General features: G+C 45.9%; 1 protein-coding gene across 1 annotated transcript in view; it reads left to right on the top strand.

Annotated features, from left to right (window-relative positions):
• Positions 1-18,966, top strand: part of LOC135552611 (unconventional myosin-IXAa-like) — a 186,377-nt gene that overhangs the window by 79,843 nt on the left and 87,568 nt on the right. Inside the window, 3 exon segments of the mRNA XM_064984329.1 lie at positions 15,946-16,040; positions 16,519-16,581; positions 18,329-18,428. Of these exon segments, the coding sequence (XP_064840401.1) occupies positions 15,946-16,040; positions 16,519-16,581; positions 18,329-18,428 (258 nt within the window).

Below are 18,966 nucleotides of genomic sequence, written 5' to 3'. Positions count from 1 at the left end.
GGGCACCCTGCCAAGTCTCTCTATCCCTGCAACACACACACACACACACACACACACACACACACACACACACACACACACACACACACACACACACACACACACACACACACACACACAGCATCTCCACTCTGCGCAGTGCTGACACACTCTGTATGCAGTGCTGTGGGGATCTCTAGGGCAGGGCAGAAGAGACTGCTGGCTCGGGTAACAGTTTCAGCTTCCTGCAACAGAGTAGTCCGGTTCTATCCTGGGTGTATGAGTGAGTGAGTGGGTGGGTGCTGCTATCTTTCTTAATATCCAGCGTTGTCGATAGTCAGCTTTCTGGCTGCTGAGAAATCCGTTGTGTAACATGGGATTTACGGAGGAATTTGTATGGATTTATAGTCAACCAGGAAGTGCTTTATGCAGTACTACCAGTGGGGGTAACTGAGGGAGAGGGAGAGTGTTCCCCCTTCTATGTACTCTGACACATTAGTCAGTTCTCTAACCTCCAAGTTGCCAGACTCGTTGATCAATGGCTTTGTTTATTTCTGGAACAATAGAACATTAGCTTGTTCTCTGATCAGTACGAACTGTTCTCTGATCAGTACGAACTGTTCTCTGATCAGTACGAACTGTTCTCTGATCAGTACGAACTGTTCTCTGATCAGTACGAACTGTTCTCTGATCAGTACGAACTGTTCTCTGATCAGTACGAACTGTTCTCTGATCAGTATGAACCGTTTGAACAGTCAGGCTTTTGTCAAGGTTGGGTTGTCTTATTCAAGTAAGCATCACTGAGAGCTTTTTATTAAAGGTTTTATTTTACCCTTATTTTACCAGGTAAGTTGACTGAGAACACTTTCTCATTTACAGCAATGATCTGGGGAATAGTTACAGGGGAGAGGAGGGGGATGAATGAGCCAATTGGAAGCTAGGGAGGATTAGGTGGCCATGATGGTATGAGGGCCAGATGGGGAATTTAGCCAGGACACTGAGGTTAACACCCCTACTCTTACAATAAGAGCCATGGGATCTTTAGTGACCAGAGTCAGGACACCTGTTTAACATCCCATCCGAAAGACCACACCCTACACAGGGCAATGTCACTGCCCTGAGGCATTGGGATATTTTATTTTAGACCAGAGAAAGAGTGCCTCCTACTGGCCCTCCAACCCCACTTCCAACAGCATCTGGTCTCCCATACAGGGACCTACTAGTGTCAACCCTGTTTAGATTCAGAGGCAAGCCAGCAGTGGGATGCAGGGTGGTATGCTGCTGGCAAAGCTGCTATCTGAGAAAGATCAGTTGGCTGGACAGTACGGTCCTTTGTAGGTAGGTGGGTGTGTTGGGTGGATGACTCCAAGTCCAGAGCTAAGGCTGTGGGTGAATGGAAGGAATGGTCTCATCATGTGACCTTCTATTTAGGTTTTTAAGGCATTTTCATGGTAAATAATAAACACAAAAGGCATAGAACACTTAGTGCCGTTTCCATGGCAACCCACCCTCCTCAGGCCATAGCCTAACTATAAACCAATGGAGGCTTAAAGGCTCTGCATGGTCAATCCGGCAATCTGAAGTGGCCGTACAGCATTTACTGCGATGCAGCCTCCACAGACGTCAGGGCTTCATACATCTTGTGCTTAGCGGAGCAGAGCTATTGTGAAGGAAGTTTAAGGAAGTGACTTTGTTTATACAGTGCTTACCGCCCCACCTACCAATCATGCTCTATGGATCCCTCCACATTGTCAAAACAATTGAGAGGCGCCCGGCGCTGAAGTATGATGCTTCATTTGGCCTCTGCATGCCCCCCCCCCCGTAGGCTCCACATTTTTGGATCAAGCATAAATTGGCTTTTAGCTGCTAGGCTAAAAGCTAGGCTAAGGTTGCATGCTATTTGTGTAGTTTCATGTTAGTGGGGTCTTAGGGAAGCGTTAGCTTTCTTCCACCAGCTTGTTATGCTGGCCATGGCTAGCTGCTAAACACCAGGTAGCGTCCACTCCGCCCCGCATGCACACGGCTAATTTGTCATCACCCTGCTGCTCTGTGTGAAAACGCTGTCAATAGAGGGAGGCATTAGCAGAGTGCATCGTTTATCATGACTGTATAGCGATATCGCTAATCCCTTTAACTGCTTTGTTCCTGTGATGACTGGCGACGTTGGGCTGGGTTGTCATGTGCATTCGAAGATCACTCTGCAGCCTCTTCTCTTAAAGTAGATAGGACATAGTGTTTGTCCTTTTTGGAGTGTTACAATTTTATACGAGCTACAGAATATTAGTCTAGATTCTGTGTTGAGAATGATATGATAGAGTACCGTATTGATGTAACAACTATGTGAAGTTATACACCGCTCTAATGTCCGTTTAGAAGTTTGTTTGTTAGGGTTAGGATTCAGGGAGGGAAAGCTGGTCCTGCATCTGAGACTTGCTCAACTTCTACCAGGGATTGTCTGCTCGAAGACGCCTCAGAGGTTGCTCAAAACAAGAACCCTTCAACCATTCTAAGTTTTTTTTTCTCTCTCTCACCACCTCTCTCTCTCAAGCTCGCTCCACTTTCACTGAACACTGCACTATTGTTTATCTTGGAATGTCCTGGGAAAGTTTGTATCCAAAGAAGGAGCTTCTGCTCTCAGCTGACCTCCATCATTGTTTGGGGCAGAATTCCTTTTCCACCATGCTTCTTTGCTCCACATTTGTTTTCTGTTTGTCGCAGATGGCACTCTGGATCAAGGAGGGATAATTAATCACAAGCTCAGAGAGGAACTGAGTTTGAATGTGTCAACCTTTAGTAAAGGGGACGCATACCTCTCATTTCTCACACTTAAAGAACCAAACACACAAAGGGTCAAAAGTTCAACGGGTGAAGAAACATGGCGTATTTTTGATTCTCATCACATGGCCTCATCTAGAGCGGAACCTGTAGTTGAGGAACAGGAATGATAATGAGGAGAATGTTTGGCCAGGATACGACTTTAAAGAACAGAGAGCCCACTGTATGCGCTGTGAGAAATGACAAATGACATCACATCTCTGGCATCTTAGCAATGTTGAAAATCAAACCAGTGTGACAGCCATGCCCTAGGCGACAACGACGTAGATGCCGATTATGACAGCCCCCCCCCCGCACCTCTCTGATTTTAAGATTGGGTTAACAGCAGGAGACTCATTTCAGTTGAAGGCATTCAGTTGTACAACTGACTAGGTATCCCCCTTTCACTAGAGGCTGAAAGGGGGCCTCAGGAGTGACCATGTGAGTCACTTTAGATCAGGGATGGGCAACATAATGGGGAGTGGGGGCCACAAAAAATCTGAACTCATCATCAGGGGCTGCAGTTGCTCGCGAATCTGCGTACTCACACTTGTATTTTATTGATCCAAGGGCCGCCAGTTGCCCATCCCTGCTCTAAGAGTTGTACAAAGTGAGTAGAAAGTTACTCAAAATAATTCGCAGCTGTAATGGCTGTCTAATATCAAAATAAGCAGCTTGGTGTAGATGGGGGATGGGCCTTCAAAAGGTTGCCCGTCCCTGCTTTAGACCAAAGCTTTAGACCAATGCAGAGTAGAATGTCAGTCAGTTGTCCAGTTATGTAGTATCTCCTTGTATTAGCAGACGTACCGTTCTGCATGCTTGTATATTGAGAACTGATAGGGGTAAATCTCAAGGCGTTCCTCATATCCTCTGTCGTCCACCCTCTCCCCGCTTCCTTCGTAAAATGTCAGAGGGAAGCGAGTTCCCTCCCTCAATCCTTACCATCATGGAGAAAACACAACAGCTGATCCTAGACCAGCATCTGAAGGCAGCATTATCACTCTCCTGTGTCTCCACAAATCAAATAGCCCAGGTCTGTGATTGACAGCTATGAGGTCCCGCCCGTCACTGTTTTAAAGCCTTTCTTCTCCTCTCAACACCTCTTTATTGGACTCTTCCATACGTGTTGACACGTTGCCTCCTGTTCCATGCCTGTGGCCACACAGCCAAGCCCAGTCATCAGCACCCCTACATTTTAGCATTGTTGTACACAGACACACACACAAACACACACACCTAAGCATCTGGTGCCAAGTTTGGGTACAGTCGGTACAGAAAACATCCCCTGCTTTCAATGAGGAGCGCTCGCTGGGGAATTCTAGCCCCGTGGGGAACTTCAAAACAAAGACGGCGAACCTTCAATTTAGGAGTCGTCGCATCCCCTACGGCACCTGCTGAGAAGGAATTCAGCCATTTCAGTTAAACAGGCTCATGGGTGGTAGTGAGAGCTTCAATAAGGCAAAATTAAATGTATGTCTTTTGTGATGAAGACCTTTCAAAACTATCTTTCTGTCGTTGCTCTTTAGAACATGCATGCAAGCATGTACCCTGAACTATGTAGTTCTATTTGTAGGCCATTGCTATATGAGAACATTCTATCTGGATAATATCAGCTAGGTAATAGATTATTTAACGACTGGATAATACAGCAGGTGTTGTGGGTGGCTGTAGATGACACGTGGCAATGCTGGGTCCTATTTACTACACTGCCATTGGATGAATCCTTTAGTGTGGTGTCTGGAAAACAACCTCTCACTGAACGTCAACAAAACAAAGGAGATGATCGTGGACTTCAGGAAACAGCAGAGGGAGCAGCCTCCTATCCACATCGTTGGGACAGCAGTGGAAAAGGTGGAAAGTTTTTTTAAGTTCCTGGGCATACACATCACAGACAAACTGAAATGGTCCACCCACACAGACAGTGTGGTGAAGAAGGCGCAACAGCACCTCTTCAACCTCAGGAGGTGGAAGAAATTTGGTTTGTCACCCAAAACCCTGATAAACTTTTACAGATGATAAAATATTCCAAGTATCAATTGTTTTATTTTTAAGGACTAACTTGATGGTTTATTGACTTGGTGGTTGGTGCCCTTTGAAATCCTGGAATGTCCAAGTATTCTGACAGGCTGTATCACCGCCTGGTACGGGAACTGCACCACCCTCAACTGCAAGGCTCTCCAGAGGGCGGTGCGGTCTGCACAACGCATCACCGGGGGCAAATTACCTGCCCTCCAGGACACCTAGAGCACCCGATGTCACAGGAAGGCCAAAAAGATCATCAAGGACAATAACCACCCGAGCTACTGCCTGTTCACCCCACTATCATCCAGAAGGCGAGATCAGTACAGGTGCATCACAGCTGGGACCGAGAGATTGAAAAAGAGCTTCTATCTCAAGGCCATCAGACTGCTGAACAGCCATCACTAACTCAGAGAGGCTGCTGCACACAGAGACCTGATCACTAGTCACTTTAAATAATGTTTACATATCTTACATCACATGTATGTACTGTGTTTCTACTGCACCTTGCCTATGCCGCTCGGCCATCCCGCATCCATATACTTATATGTACATATTCTCATTCACCCCTTTAGATTTGTGTGTATTAGATAGTTGTTGGGGAATTGTTAGATACTTCTGCACTGTCGGAACTAGAAGCACAAGCATTTCGCTACACTCTCATTAACATCTGCTAACCATGTGTATGTGACCAATTTAAAATTGATTTGATTCATCCTTAGTGAGTGGTACTAGAGCAGGGGATTAGGGGTAGTTGGATTAATCCTGTAGTACTGTAGCAGGAGATTAGGGGGAGTTGGATTAATCCTGTAGTACTGTAGCAGGAGAATAGTGGGAGTTGGATTAATCCTGTAGTACTGTAGCAGGAGATTAGGATTAATCCTGTAGTACTGTAGCAGGAGATTAGGGGGAGTTGGATTAATCCTGTAGTACAGTAGCAGGAGATTAGGAGGAGTTGGATTAATCCTGTAGTACTGTAGCAGGAGATTAGGGGGAGTTGGATTAATCCTGTAGTACTGTAGCAGGAGATTAGGGGGAGTTGGATTAATCCTGTAGTACTGTAGCAGGAGATTAGGATTAATCCTGTAGTACTGTAGCAGGAGATTAGGATTAATCCTGTAGTACTGTAGCAGGAGATTAGGGGGAGTTGGATTAATCCTGTAGTACTGTAGCAGGAGATTAGGATTAATCCTGTAGTACTGTAGCAGGAGATTAGGAGGAGTTGGATTAATCCTGTAGTACTGTAGCAGGAGATTAGGATTAATCCTGTAGTACTGTAGCAGGAGATTAGGATTAATCCTGTAGTACTGTAGCAGGAGCAGGAGATTAGTACTGGCAGGAGTTGGATTAATCCTGTAGTACAGTAGCAGGAGATTAGGATTAATCCTGTAGTACTGTAGCAGGAGATTAGGATTAATCCTGTAGTACTGTAGCAGGAGATTAGGAGGAGTTGGATTAATCCTGTAGTACTGTAGCAGGAGATTAGGATTAATCCTGTAGTACAGTAGCAGGATATTAGGGGGAGTTGGATTAATCCTGTAGTACTGTAGCAGGAGAATAGTGGGAGTTGGATTAATCCTGTAGTACAGTAGCAGGAGAATAGTGGGAGTTGGATTAATCCTGTAGTACTGTAGCAGGAGATTAGGGGAGTTGGATTAATCCTGTAGTACTGTAGCAGGAGATTAGTGGGAGTTGGATTAATCCTGTAGTACAGTAGCAGGAGAATAGTGGGAGTTGGATTAATCCTGTAGTACTGTAGCAGGAGATTAGGGGAGTTGGATTAATCCTGTAGTACTGTAGCAGGAGATTAGGATTAATCCTGTAGTACTGTAGCAGGAGATTAGGATTAATCCTGTAGTACAGTAGCAGGAGATTAGGGGGAGTTGGATTAATCCTTTAGTCAGTGGTATTGCTGTGACTATAGAAGCAGGATGGACTGTTTACATCACCGTGCTACGCCTCATTACACATTAAGCGATATTGACAGAAGCAGGAAATGGTGTGTGTGCATGTCTGCCTGTGCATGTCTGCCTGTGCATGTCTGCGTGTGCATGTCTGCCTGTGCATGNGCCTCTGCCTGTGCATGTCTGCCTGTGCATGTCTGCTGTGCATGTCTGCCTGTGCATGTCTGCCTGTGCATGTCTGCCTGTGCATGTCTGCCTGTGCATGTCTGCCTGTGCATGTCTGCCTGTGCATGTCTGCCTGTGCATGTCTGCCTGTGCATGTCTGCGTGTGCATGTGTGACAGTCAGAGAGAATGTGAGATTCCACAGGAATCAGATGCCTGACATGGGCAGTCAGAGGAAGCTCACAGCTCTGCCCTACTCCAGTTAAGAGATGGAGGGGTGAATCATTTTGCTGACTCACTGGAGAAAGTCAGTCAGGTCCCTCTCCTAGTGTGTGGCCAGGGAAACCAACACAGATTGTAGGGCTGCCACCGCCCCATCTTCCACTCCACTGAAACAGGAAATGGACACTTCCAGATGCCTATCAGTATCACTTACCGATAAAGGCCAGATTACATACTTCATCCGTGTGGCTTCCTTTTAGGCTTTAGACAGTGAGGTAATCCCCATCTCTCCCTGCTCTCACTTTTCCCACAAACGGTGAGGCGGTGCAGGGAGGTGTGTGACTGTGTGTGAAATGCTAGGTACTCTGGCAGCGGTGGTGGTGAAAGCTGTGTCACCCTCTGGAATGCCGAGCCTCATGTGGCTAGTGCTAACTAGCTAGCTGAGAGGGTTGTTTGCTTGCCGCCTGAATGACGTGTAAATTGGTTAGGATGGTGTAGTGTTGTCAGCAATGTGGAGGTTTGTTAAGATGGTGTAGTGTTGTCAGCAATGTGGAGGTTGGTTAAGATGGTGTAGTGTTGTCAGTGATGTGGAGGTTGGTTAAGATGGTGTAGTGTTGTCAGCAATGTGGAGGTTTGTTAAGATGGTGGAGGTTGGTTAGGATGGTGTAGTGTTGTCAGCGATGTGGAGGTTGGTTAAGATGGTGGAGGTTGGTTAAGATGGTGTAGTGTGTTGTGATGGAGGTGATGGTGTAGTGTTGAGGTTGATGGTGTAGTGTTGTCAGCGTGATGGAGGTTGGTTAAGATGGTGTAGTGTTGTCAGCGATGTGGAGGTTGGTTAGGATGGTGTAGTGTTGTCAGCGATGTGGAGGTTGGTTAGGATGGTGTAGTGTTGTCAGCGATGTGGAGGTTGGTTAGGATGATGTAGTGTTGTCAGCGATGTGGAGGTTGGTTAGGATGGTGTAGTGTTGTTAAAGATGTGGAGGTTGGTTAGGATGATGTAGTGTTGTAATTATGGAGAGTTGTACAGTATATGATCTGTTTCCTGCTAGCTTGTTTCCCACTAGCAAATCTGGCTGATTGAAATGAACTGAACAAAAGTTGTTTTTTTTTCTCTGTGTATTCAAGTTGCAAGGGACTCTCAACTTGGCAGCCATTTTTGGCTTTGTCTTCAGAGAGACTTACGTTAAATGAAAGGTGTCTCAGATGGTGCAGCCAAGCGTGCTGATTGTTGTGATGAGGACAGACTTTCATCTCAACCCCGCCCACTCATTTCCATAATGTCCCACAACTAACTCATAATGTCCCACAACTAACTCATAATGTCCCACAACTAACTCATAATGTCCCACAACTAGCTCATAATGTCCCACAATTAACTCATAATGTCCCACAACTAACTCATAATGTCCCACAACTAACTCATAATGTCCCACAACTAACTCATAATGTCCCACAACTAACTCATAATGTCCCACAACTAACTCATAATGTCCCACAACTAACTCATAATGAGCTACTGGCATTAGGGGAAATAGGTCGGTCTTTCTCTTTCTCTGTCTCTCTCTCGCTCCTTCTCTTTACTGTCTCAGTTTCTCTTTCTGACCCATTGAGCCAGTAACCCCAAAATTACGCTGATTCTAATACCCGAGCCGACAAGGTGAAAATTCTGCTCATGTGCCCTTGAGCAAGGCACTTAACCCTAATTTGTTCAAGGGGCGCCGTACTATTATGACTGACCCTGTAGAACAACACATTTCACTGCCCCTATCTGGTGTATGTGACAATAAAAACGGTTTTACTTGTTTTCAGTCTCTCTCATTTTGTATTGCACCCTCCATCTGTCTTGCACTTCTCTTATTCTGCCTCACACCCTGCCTCACGCCCTGCCTCACTCCCTGCCTCACGCCCTGCCTCACGCCCATATCTGTGATGAGTCATCAGGTTGCGTCTACCTGTTGTGGTTCACTATGAGAGAGTTTGTCAGACAAACTCTTCTGTGGTTTCAGTTTCAAACCCAGTGTCCAGCACACCAATTCAATGTCTCCAATCTTATAGAATTCTTACCAAGATATTATACCAAGGTCAACACCCCCAATTAAACTGAATGGAGAAAGTAATGGTTGAAGGTTCTCAAATCTTTTGTCGGTTTCAAAGCAAGAACTTAGTATGGGACAGAGTATGGGGTTTGCCTCTTAGGCCCCCTATGTTGCAGCCCTCGTTTATCAAATGTTATTTGTCATATGCGCCAAATACAACAGATGTAGATCTTACGTGATATACTTAATACTTACCTTAATGCAGTTCAAGAATTAGAGTTAAGACAATATTGACCGAAAACAAACTAAAGTAAAAAATGTAATAAAAAGTAACGCAATAAAATGGGCTATATACAGGGTGAACCGGTACCGAGTCAATGTATGGCGGTACAGTTTAGTCGGTCATTTTTACATGTAGGTAGGGGTAAAGTCTGACTTTTTCCACAGCATGGTGGTTGTAGGGAGAGGGTGTTGCGGTGGTTGTAGGGAGAGGGTGTTGTGGTGGTTGTCGGGAGAGGGTGTTGTGGTGGTTGTCGGGAGAGGGTGTTGTGGTGGTTGTCGGGAGAGGGTGTTGTGGTGGTTGTCGGGAGAGGGTGTTGTGGTGGTTGTAGGGAGAGGGTGTTGTGGTGGTTGTCGGGAGAGGGTGTTGTGGTGGTTGTCGGGAGAGGGTGTTGTGGTGGTTGTCGGGAGAGGGTGTTGTGGTGGTTGTCGGGAGAGGGTGTTGTGGTGGTTGTCGGGAGAGGGTGTTGTCGCGAGAGGGTGTTGTCGCGAGAGGGTGTTGTCGCGAGAGGGTGTTGTCGCGACAGGGTGTTGTCGCGACAGGGTGGTGGTGGTTGTCGCGACAGGGTGTTGTGGTGGTTGTCGGGAGTCTTTGTAGAACTGCACAATGTGGAAGACCTTTAACAATGGCATCTTTATGTGCTCTGTTTGAAGAGCTTAATTGTTTAAACGGACCTTTGGACTCGGCCAACGCTCGTGTCAACGGCAGTGCCTCTGTATACTTGAATAACTCAGAAACTCTTATTAACATGCCGAAGTCAAGTCACAATTCCCTGCATTGGCCAGGGTCAGTAGATGACTCCTTTGAGCGCAGAGTGATTTTGCGTGCAGAGAGATCCTCATAAGGAGTTAGTTTGTCCCAGTGTAAGATCCTGGGACACTTGTAGCATTGGGTGGACATGTTTCATTGCAGCAGGGTTGCAGCTTGACTTTCAGCGTTTCTCCTACGTTACCACAGTCCATGCTAGCGTTAGTGTTGCTGCTAATTCCCTGAGGCCCACAACTTAAATTCTTCTCCTTTCCTCCTGCTGGGTTTGAACCGATTCAACACAAAGAAGCACAGAGCAAGATTCATTGTGGGGAATTTCCGTTGGAGAGATTTCAACTGTTATTTTCTAGACAAGGGGTCAATAGTATTTTGTTTCAAGGGGGTTTTGGGATCACGTTGTGGCTTTTCAATACATCTCTTTAGTTGAATCACTCAGGTTTAATTAGTTAACCAACTCGACCAGAGCAGCTCCAGCATGGCTAACATTCCCTATTTGAAGATACTTCATTAAAAGTGATCATTTGTAACACCTGGTCAAGTAATGCTCTAACTAGTCTTAACAACATTGTTTTAGAATTGTTATGTAGTGTGTTAGTTGCCCTAATTGCATAATAATGGAGATTAGCATATTTAGTTTGTCACAGAAGAGCACCTAAATGTAGTGTTAAGAAATGTTGTCAATGTTCACTGTTTTTTAAGCAGGACCTGTAATCCCTCAGTCTGTCCCTTTAAGATGCTATATGAAGGAATCACACTGGAAATCTGACATGGATCTCTAGGACCTTGTCTGTGAGCAACTGCTCCCTTTAAAACCCGTTGCCTTCTTGTCTCTCCCTTTAAACAGTCTGGGGGAAACATGACTCAATATAACCCCATGATTAACCAAACCACATTGACCACAGCAACTTCAGCCAGAATGACCTAAGAAGGTGTGGAATTACAGGGGATACAGTTAGCAATTAGCCTGGGTAAAACAGTATCTGCGAAGAGTGATTGGTGTGCTCAAGTTTGTAGTAGAAAAAGGTATTTGGGTGCTGGGTTCAAAGGGCAAACATTTGAAAAAAAGAACATGAACTCACTGGAATATTCTTTCGAGTTTTCATGTATTTTTTCAGCAGCAGAGGTCAGAGCAAACGGACGTGTTTCGGCGACAGCCTTCGTCAGCGGTTATTTTTTAAACATATCTGCCCACACGCCGTGGCATAAAAACCAGATCTGCCCACACACACACTGTTGCATAAAACTGGATCTGCCAACACACACACACACACACACACACACACACACACAGACTGTGGCATAATTGTGGTACAAGCTGTGTCTAGTCATCATTGACTGTTTGATCTCATTGTGAAAGTTGTTGAACCCTCAGATTGCATTAGGTGAGTCGTAGACACACCATTGTGGATAATGATAGGATGTGTTCAGGGAAGCTGTGTGAGTCAGTGAGCAGAAGTGAGACCTTGCATGTCCACAGACTCAATGGCAGCCCAATTCTGATGGCAGCCCTATTTATACAGGCAGCCCAATTCTGATGGCAGCCCTATTTATACAGGCAGCCCAATTCTGATGGCAGCCCTATTTATACAGGCAGCCCAATTCTGATGGCAGCCCTATTTACACAGGCAGCCCAATTCTGATGGCAGCCCTATTTATACAGGCAGCCCAATTCTGATGGCAGCCCTATTTATACAGGCAGCCCAATTGAGATTTTTTTTTCTCCAATAATTGCTATTTTGACCAATCAGATCAGCTCTGAAAAAGATCTGATGTGAAAAGATCTGATGTGAGTGGTCAAAAGAACAATTAGTGACCGATTAGTGTAAACGCAGCCAAAGACATGGAGGAAATGGACGTGAGCAACGTGAAGTACAGTAAGTAGTGTTCATCGTCAGACTGATTTTACTGTACTACTTGGTGACCTGCCCTGTACGAGACTGGCTGAAACTGGAACAGTTCTAAAGAATTCAACCCTTCTTGTTTCAATATGAACCCTTTTCTTTTATATGTTTAGGCCTGGTCCCAGATCTGTGGTCTCCTACAGCCATATGTTAGGTATGAGCCTACATCACTTGAAGCAGTATTGGGCTTGAAAATGCACATAAACTATGTATAGTCCATGTATGGGGATGTTGTTACTGTGTTTACTTATCAGCATCACATGGGACCAGGAAACTCCCAATTACAACCCAGCGTGGAAAATGATCTTCTAGCTGCAACCCATCAGAGCAGTCACTCCACTGTCTGTCAACTCAGCCTCTCTTTTGTTCTCTTCTCTGAGGGCCCAATGTGACCCTAATGCCGCTTTTAAAAATTCACACATACACAACGGCTCTGTTCTTCTCTCTCCTTCAGCAGAAGTCACTAATTAACTCATCCTATATGATTAAGGTCTGTGTCTCCTCTCATCGCTGCATGACCCAGTGCACACATTGTAGTGTCCCCGACATACAAAGATCTTATTATCCACCACAGATGGGAGGCACTAATGGAATTCCTACAGAATGTTGCAAATGTATAAGATCTGACTGCAACTAATTATTTACCCTGCTGTTGAAAAGGAAGAGGATCCATCATGAAGTCAATGTGACTCAGTGGCTAATCTGTCCATGTGCTCTTCTACTTTGTAGATAGTTATATTTTTAATTGGGAGGACTTTACGGTGCCCTTGCACTTATCAGCATGTTGCCATTTTAATGAACCCTGCCTCCAAAGTGTATTGATGAATGTCACGTTGGCTCGGTACTAGGTTACTATAACGACAGCTTTTCTAATATATTCTATGGAAAGTAGATCTGTGCGTCTGGAGATGGATTACAACAAGAGCAGTGCTATGGCTGTCTCTGTTCTCCACTCACTCTCTGATCCCATGCCCAGTTGCAGTCCATGATATCACACAGCAGGTGCTGTAGTCAGGGGTCGCGTATCAGTGGCAGGACACGTAAGCAATAAGGAACTCCTCATTGCGTCGTGTATAAGAACAGCCCTTAGCCGTGGTATATTCGCCATATACCACATGCCCCGAGGTGCCTTATTGCTATTATGAACTGGTTACCAATGTAATTAGAGCAGTAAAAATAAATTGTGTCATACCCGTGGTATACGGTCTGATATACCACGGCTGTCAGCCAATCAGCTTTCAGGGTTCGAACCACACAGTTTATAATAACCTTTATAGCACAGCAGCACAAGCCAAGGGCCCCTCGGGAGCTATCCCAGCCCACCCTTCCTGCACGCTCTCTACTCTGGCTCCACTCCACTGAAGCTAAACAGTCCCTCATGTTTCCTATCGAAAAAAAGCTATGAAACGCATATTTCTGCTCTGATATAATGCAGTTTGGCAGTGCTGTTTTTGTTTCTGACCACGCCCCTGTTGTAGTTGTCATAGACTTCTACCTGTGAACCAATGGAATTATAAGTTCGCTCCTTTGATCACTTCTCCAGCTGCTTCTTAAAGGACCAGGACCAAGTGTTTCTTGTTGCATGCTGGATGCTAGCCATGGTCCTGCTCATCCCAATATTATCTGAGGAAGATTTACTGTGGCAGATATGGAGCCAGCCAAGCCTGCGGAACCATACATATGTTGTCGGCCATAAATGTGTCCTCTCTAACTAGGGATGGTTTTACACAGACCAGGTGGATGTACACACGGTACACCCAAGTAAATCATTCAGAGTTTTTAATGGTTCCCACTCCAGTTTCATGTATAACGTGGAATTTTGAGCATCAAAGAATACCTGGAATGGCTAGAAGGGGTACAGCTTTTGTCAAGTTAAAGTTAAAAATATAAATAATAATATATATTTTATTATTTATTTTTTCCCTTAGTTAACCCTAACCCTTTTCCTAACCTAATTACCCTAACCTGCTACGTAAATTCTCCATGGAGCATATCTCATTCACAGCCTATCATCTAGCCTTTCAACATCTCACCCTTACTGGTTTCCACATCAACAATGCCTATCCAGTACTCCAATAGTATTGACTTGGCACTCTAATGCAGTTTCACCTCAATATGCTCAATATGGGAACATGGTGTGTTAACTTTTCCTCTGTCTGCCTGTGGACAGTTTGTCTGGTGGGCAAGTCACCAATAGAGCTGTGAGGTCACTGATGCTGGCTGCGACCCGGACGTGTTCGTGTGGCCCAGCAGCAAAGCAGCCAAGTGTCCTGGGTTCTGCCGCCAGTGTAGCGTCCTCCAGTGAAGTGTGAATAAGAGCAGGAAGGTGTGCTCCCGCGGTCTCCAGTGTAGCGTCCTCCAGTGAAGTGTGAATAAGAGCAGGAAGGTGTGCTCCCGCGGTCTCCAGTGTAGCGTCCTCCAGTGAAGTGTGAATAAGAGCAGGAAGGTGTGCTCCCGTGGTCTCCAGGGTAGCGTCCTCCAGTGAAGTGTGAATAAGAGCAGGAAGGTGTGCTCCCGCGGTCTCCAGTGTAGCGTCCTCCAGTGAAGTGTGAATAAGAGCAGGGAGGTGTGCTCCCGCGGTCTCCAGTGTAGGGTCCTCCAGTGAAGTGTGAATAAGAGCAGGGAGGTGTGCTCCCGCGGTCTCCAGTGTAGGGTCCTCCAGTGAAGTGTGAATAAGAGCAGGGAGGTGTGCTCCCGCGGTCTCCAGTGTAGGGTCCTCCAGTGAAGTGTGAATAAGAGCAGGGAGGTGTGCTCCCCGGTCTCCGGTCTCCAGTGAATAGGGTCCTCCAGTGAAGTGTGAATAAGAGCAGGGAGGTGTGCTCCCGTGGTCCTCCCAGGGTAGGGCGTCCTCCAGTGAAGTGTGAATAAGAGCAGGGAGGTGTGCTCCCGTGGTCTCCAGGGTAGCGTCCTCCAGTGAAGTGTGAATAAGAGCAGGGAGGTGTGCTCCCGTGGTCTCCAGGGTAGCGTCCTCCAGTGAAGTGTGAATAAGAGCAGAAAGGTGTGCTCCCACTGTCTCCGGCCTATTTACTCGGACTCTCTGCCCATCAGGCTGCGGTGGCTCAAACCGTCCTGGCGTTCCTCCGCCTTGCGTTAGCACGCTAACTACCCGTTTTAGTAGCTCGTGTATTAGCAAGCACCGAGCTGAAGTGAACGGCGGTCCTGATGCTAGGCTAAGGGAGTGGACCGGGCGGCCCGGTTGTTTTCTCCCCCTTCCAGATGCACAAAGTGCAGCTCAAAAAGTGATTCGTGGAGGAATTTGTTTACTTGCGGCGGAGGCTACAAATAACTGCAGGGTTTCTGAAGGGTGAATAAGGACTTCCCCTCCAGGCAGCTGTACAACACAAACAGAGCCAGAGGGGAATTACTGGACTCTTATTAAAGCACACCACTAAACATGTTCCAGCAGGTCCACATGGATTACATTACCCAGTGGACACTTTTCCCCCATCAGGGCTTCTTGCTGCAGCTCCACCATTTTTGGGCCATTTGTCTGACTTTAAACTGAAGAGCTTCAGAGCATTCTGAGGACATGTTGGTTTCTGTGCTGCTCCCAGCCTGTGTGTGTGTGTGTGTGTGTGTGTGTGTGTGTGGTGCGGTGAGGCTCCTGTGTCAGCAAAATGAGAAATTTCCTGTATAATGCATAAGTAAAGATCTATTCCATGTTATTAGACTGAATGAAATATGGCTCTGAGGTGTACTTGATCAAAGAAATGTCTTGAGGTTGGCTCACGTGGTTGTTATCCCAGATTGGTTGACCCACAAACATGCCGACGCCCACCAGTCTTTTCCAACATGGACATATAACCTTGCGTCACCTGCATGGATTTGTTCTCATCCCCTCTCTCTTCTCTCTCTGCAGGCATTTGGGAATGCAAAAACTGCCCACAACAACAACTCGAGTCGCTTTGGCAAGTTCATCCAAGTGAATTACCAGGAGAGTGGCACTGTCCGAGGGTGAGACACCCATTCAGATATTACATTAAGTCATTGTTTACCTTGTTTGACCTGCAGCTCCTACATCCTAGTTGACTGGCTATGTCCCCTGGCCCCTCCTCTATATTAAGGCACCAATCACATGGACGTTGATGAAGGCAGCCCCCCTAACCTCTCTGAATCAGAGAGGGCTGCCTTAATCAAATAAATGTGGAAGACACATTCTGGTTGAATACATTCAGTTGTGCAACTGACTAGGTGTCCCCATCTCCTGTCTATTCTATGTCCCTTGTGTCCCCTGACACATTTTAGTCCTACCAGTCTATAGTCCCTCAGTCCTACATCTATACTCATCCTTGTTATAGTTCTACATAGCCTCCATAGTGAATTTGGTGGCAGCTCCGGGTGCATTGTCCAATGCCAATATCTGATCAATTTGGTCCGGGACCCCCCCCCCAGTCAGTTGTGACTGACGCCAGGTCTGTGCTGTTTGTTCCAGAGCCTATGTGGAGAAGTACCTTCTGGAGAAATCAAGACTGGTCTACCAGGAACACAATGAACGGTAAGCATGCACCCTTAACCATCCTACTGCCACACACACCATCATCATCATACACTACAGGACTGGAGTATCATGTTACTGCAGAACAAGGACTTGGCATTGTGTTCAAATAGAATCAGACATTGATCATTTCCCTAATTGTTTTGTAGACTGAGTTCATGTTGTGGTTTAGGAACACTTACACAGTAAACCATGTTGGGTAAACAAATACACCATGAATGACGAGTTGGAGAATCATTTATTTTCACCACAGTGTTAAAGTGAAGATCTCTGAATTCGCAGTGTCTAAATAGAGACAATTTGATAAGCTAGAATCCAGAATTGAGCAGCTCTCACAAACTAGTCCAGAAATCCTTCCACTGAGGTTTGTCACTGCTGAGAGAACTTCAACTCCATGTGAATAACAACTCAATCCCTTTTTATATAGAATGATGTGAGAATGATTGCGCCACATGAAATTGAGTGTCTCTAGAACACACACACACACACACACACACACACACACACACACACTCAAAACAGAGGGTGAACTCAATCATGATTGGATCCCACTGCTGCCACCAATGTGTTTAGACGTTGACACTTGTTGAGGAATCCAATTGTCCATTTGTGCTAGAAAGTCCTTTCCTACAGTAGGTGTGAGTTTGTTATTCACAGCAGGGTCAGTGACAGAAATGTGGTGCCAAATTGGTCCTGACACAAGTGTGGATCTGGACTGGAGCCTCCTGCAGTTCATGTTCCAATAGTCTATTATTATTTTTATTATTATTTACCTTAACTAGGCAAGTCCGTTAAGAACAAATTCTTATTTACAATGACGTCCTACCCCGGCCAAACCCGGGCGACGCTGGACCAATGGTGCGCCCCCCTTGGGACTCCCAATCATGGCTGGATGTGATACAGCCTGGAATCAAACCAGGAACTGTAGTGACAGCTCTTGCACTAAGATGCAGTGCCTAAGACTGCTGTGCCACTCGGGAGAAAAGTAGGTGTCTCACAATTCACCATATCCTGAAAACCCTTAACAAATATGGACTTTTCCAATGTCATTCTGTGGTCCTACACAGTTTATGATTGTGTCATAAAGGAAGTTAACGCCAAGTATCAAGTACAGTTTGACATCAACAAGTGTTCAACAGAATCAGTTTAGATGATGGTGTATTACCCAGCCAAGCTCAGGCTGGGTGAAGTATTTCTCAGCAGCCCTAAGTGGGATTGACACTAATGTGCTGTGCAGAATGGATGGTGTTGCGAAGGTTAACCTCACTCTGGGGGGGGGGCTAAAATGGGCCCCCTGTGGGTTGGGGGAGGGGTGGGGGCTCTTATTGAGAGATTTGACTCCAGCTGCAGCATGGTTCTGCCCCCTGACCTCTAAGCTACACACTCAGTATTGTACAACTAACCTTGTGGGGACACACAATTCAGTCCCATTCAAAATCCTATTTTCCTTAACACTTAACCCTAACCCTAGCTCCGAATACTAATTCTAACCTTAACCCTAAACCCTAACCCCCTAGAAATAGCATTTGACCTTGTGGGGACTAACAAAATGTCCCCAAATTTTTGTTTGTTTACTATTCTTGCAGGGACTTCTGGTCCCCACAAGAATAGTTAAACACGTCCATACACACACACACACACACTCACACTCAATGAGACAACTTTGTTCCTATTGGACAATCCAGTGTTTGTTAGTAAAAAACAATGTAAAGTGGTGTTAATGTTGTCTGACCTGCTTGCCTTTCAGGAACTACCATGTGTTTTACTACCTGCTGGCAGGAGCAAGTGAGGAGGAGAGGAGCACCTTTCACCTCAAAAAGCCTGAAGAATATCATTACCTCAACCAGGTGAGAGATCCAGTAGGACTTCAACACTGGAGCCAAGTGTAGCCCCTTCTCACCCACTGCTGATTGGACGAGATGTATCTGACTGAGTCTGTCTGACTGTCTGTCTGTGCATGACACATGGTTGTCTCTGGGGTTTGTCTCTGTGTCTGTACCAAAAGGTTTATGTATATTGTCTTTCTGACTGACTAATTGTTTCTGGGTTTTTGTGTGTGTGTGTGTGTCGTCTGTGTGAATCACGGCTGTTCCCAGAGGCCCACAGTGGATGTCGACCAGACCTATTTCTCTCCCTCTTACTCTCTCTCTCCGCAAACAGGAAGCAGAGGAAACATTACATTGTTGGTGCCTTTCAGCAGCTCCTATAGTCTCTCTCATACACAGAGGCTTTAACAGAGCCTCATCCCTCAGCCCACCAGAGAGAGAGACAAGGCACTGGGCCCTCTCATTACCATGACACTGCCTTGTGGCTCAGTTAATCTGCTGGCTTTTGGCGCGTGGATGTTTGTTGGTCTGTGGAGTCTATGTACATGTGGGATTGCAT

This window comes from Oncorhynchus masou, chromosome 2, assembly GCF_036934945.1.
Source record: "Oncorhynchus masou masou isolate Uvic2021 chromosome 2, UVic_Omas_1.1, whole genome shotgun sequence".
Taxonomy (NCBI): Eukaryota; Metazoa; Chordata; class Actinopteri; order Salmoniformes; family Salmonidae; genus Oncorhynchus; species Oncorhynchus masou.
The sequence above is the reverse complement of the archived record's forward strand: the minus strand, read 5'-3'. Positions and strand labels throughout refer to the sequence as shown.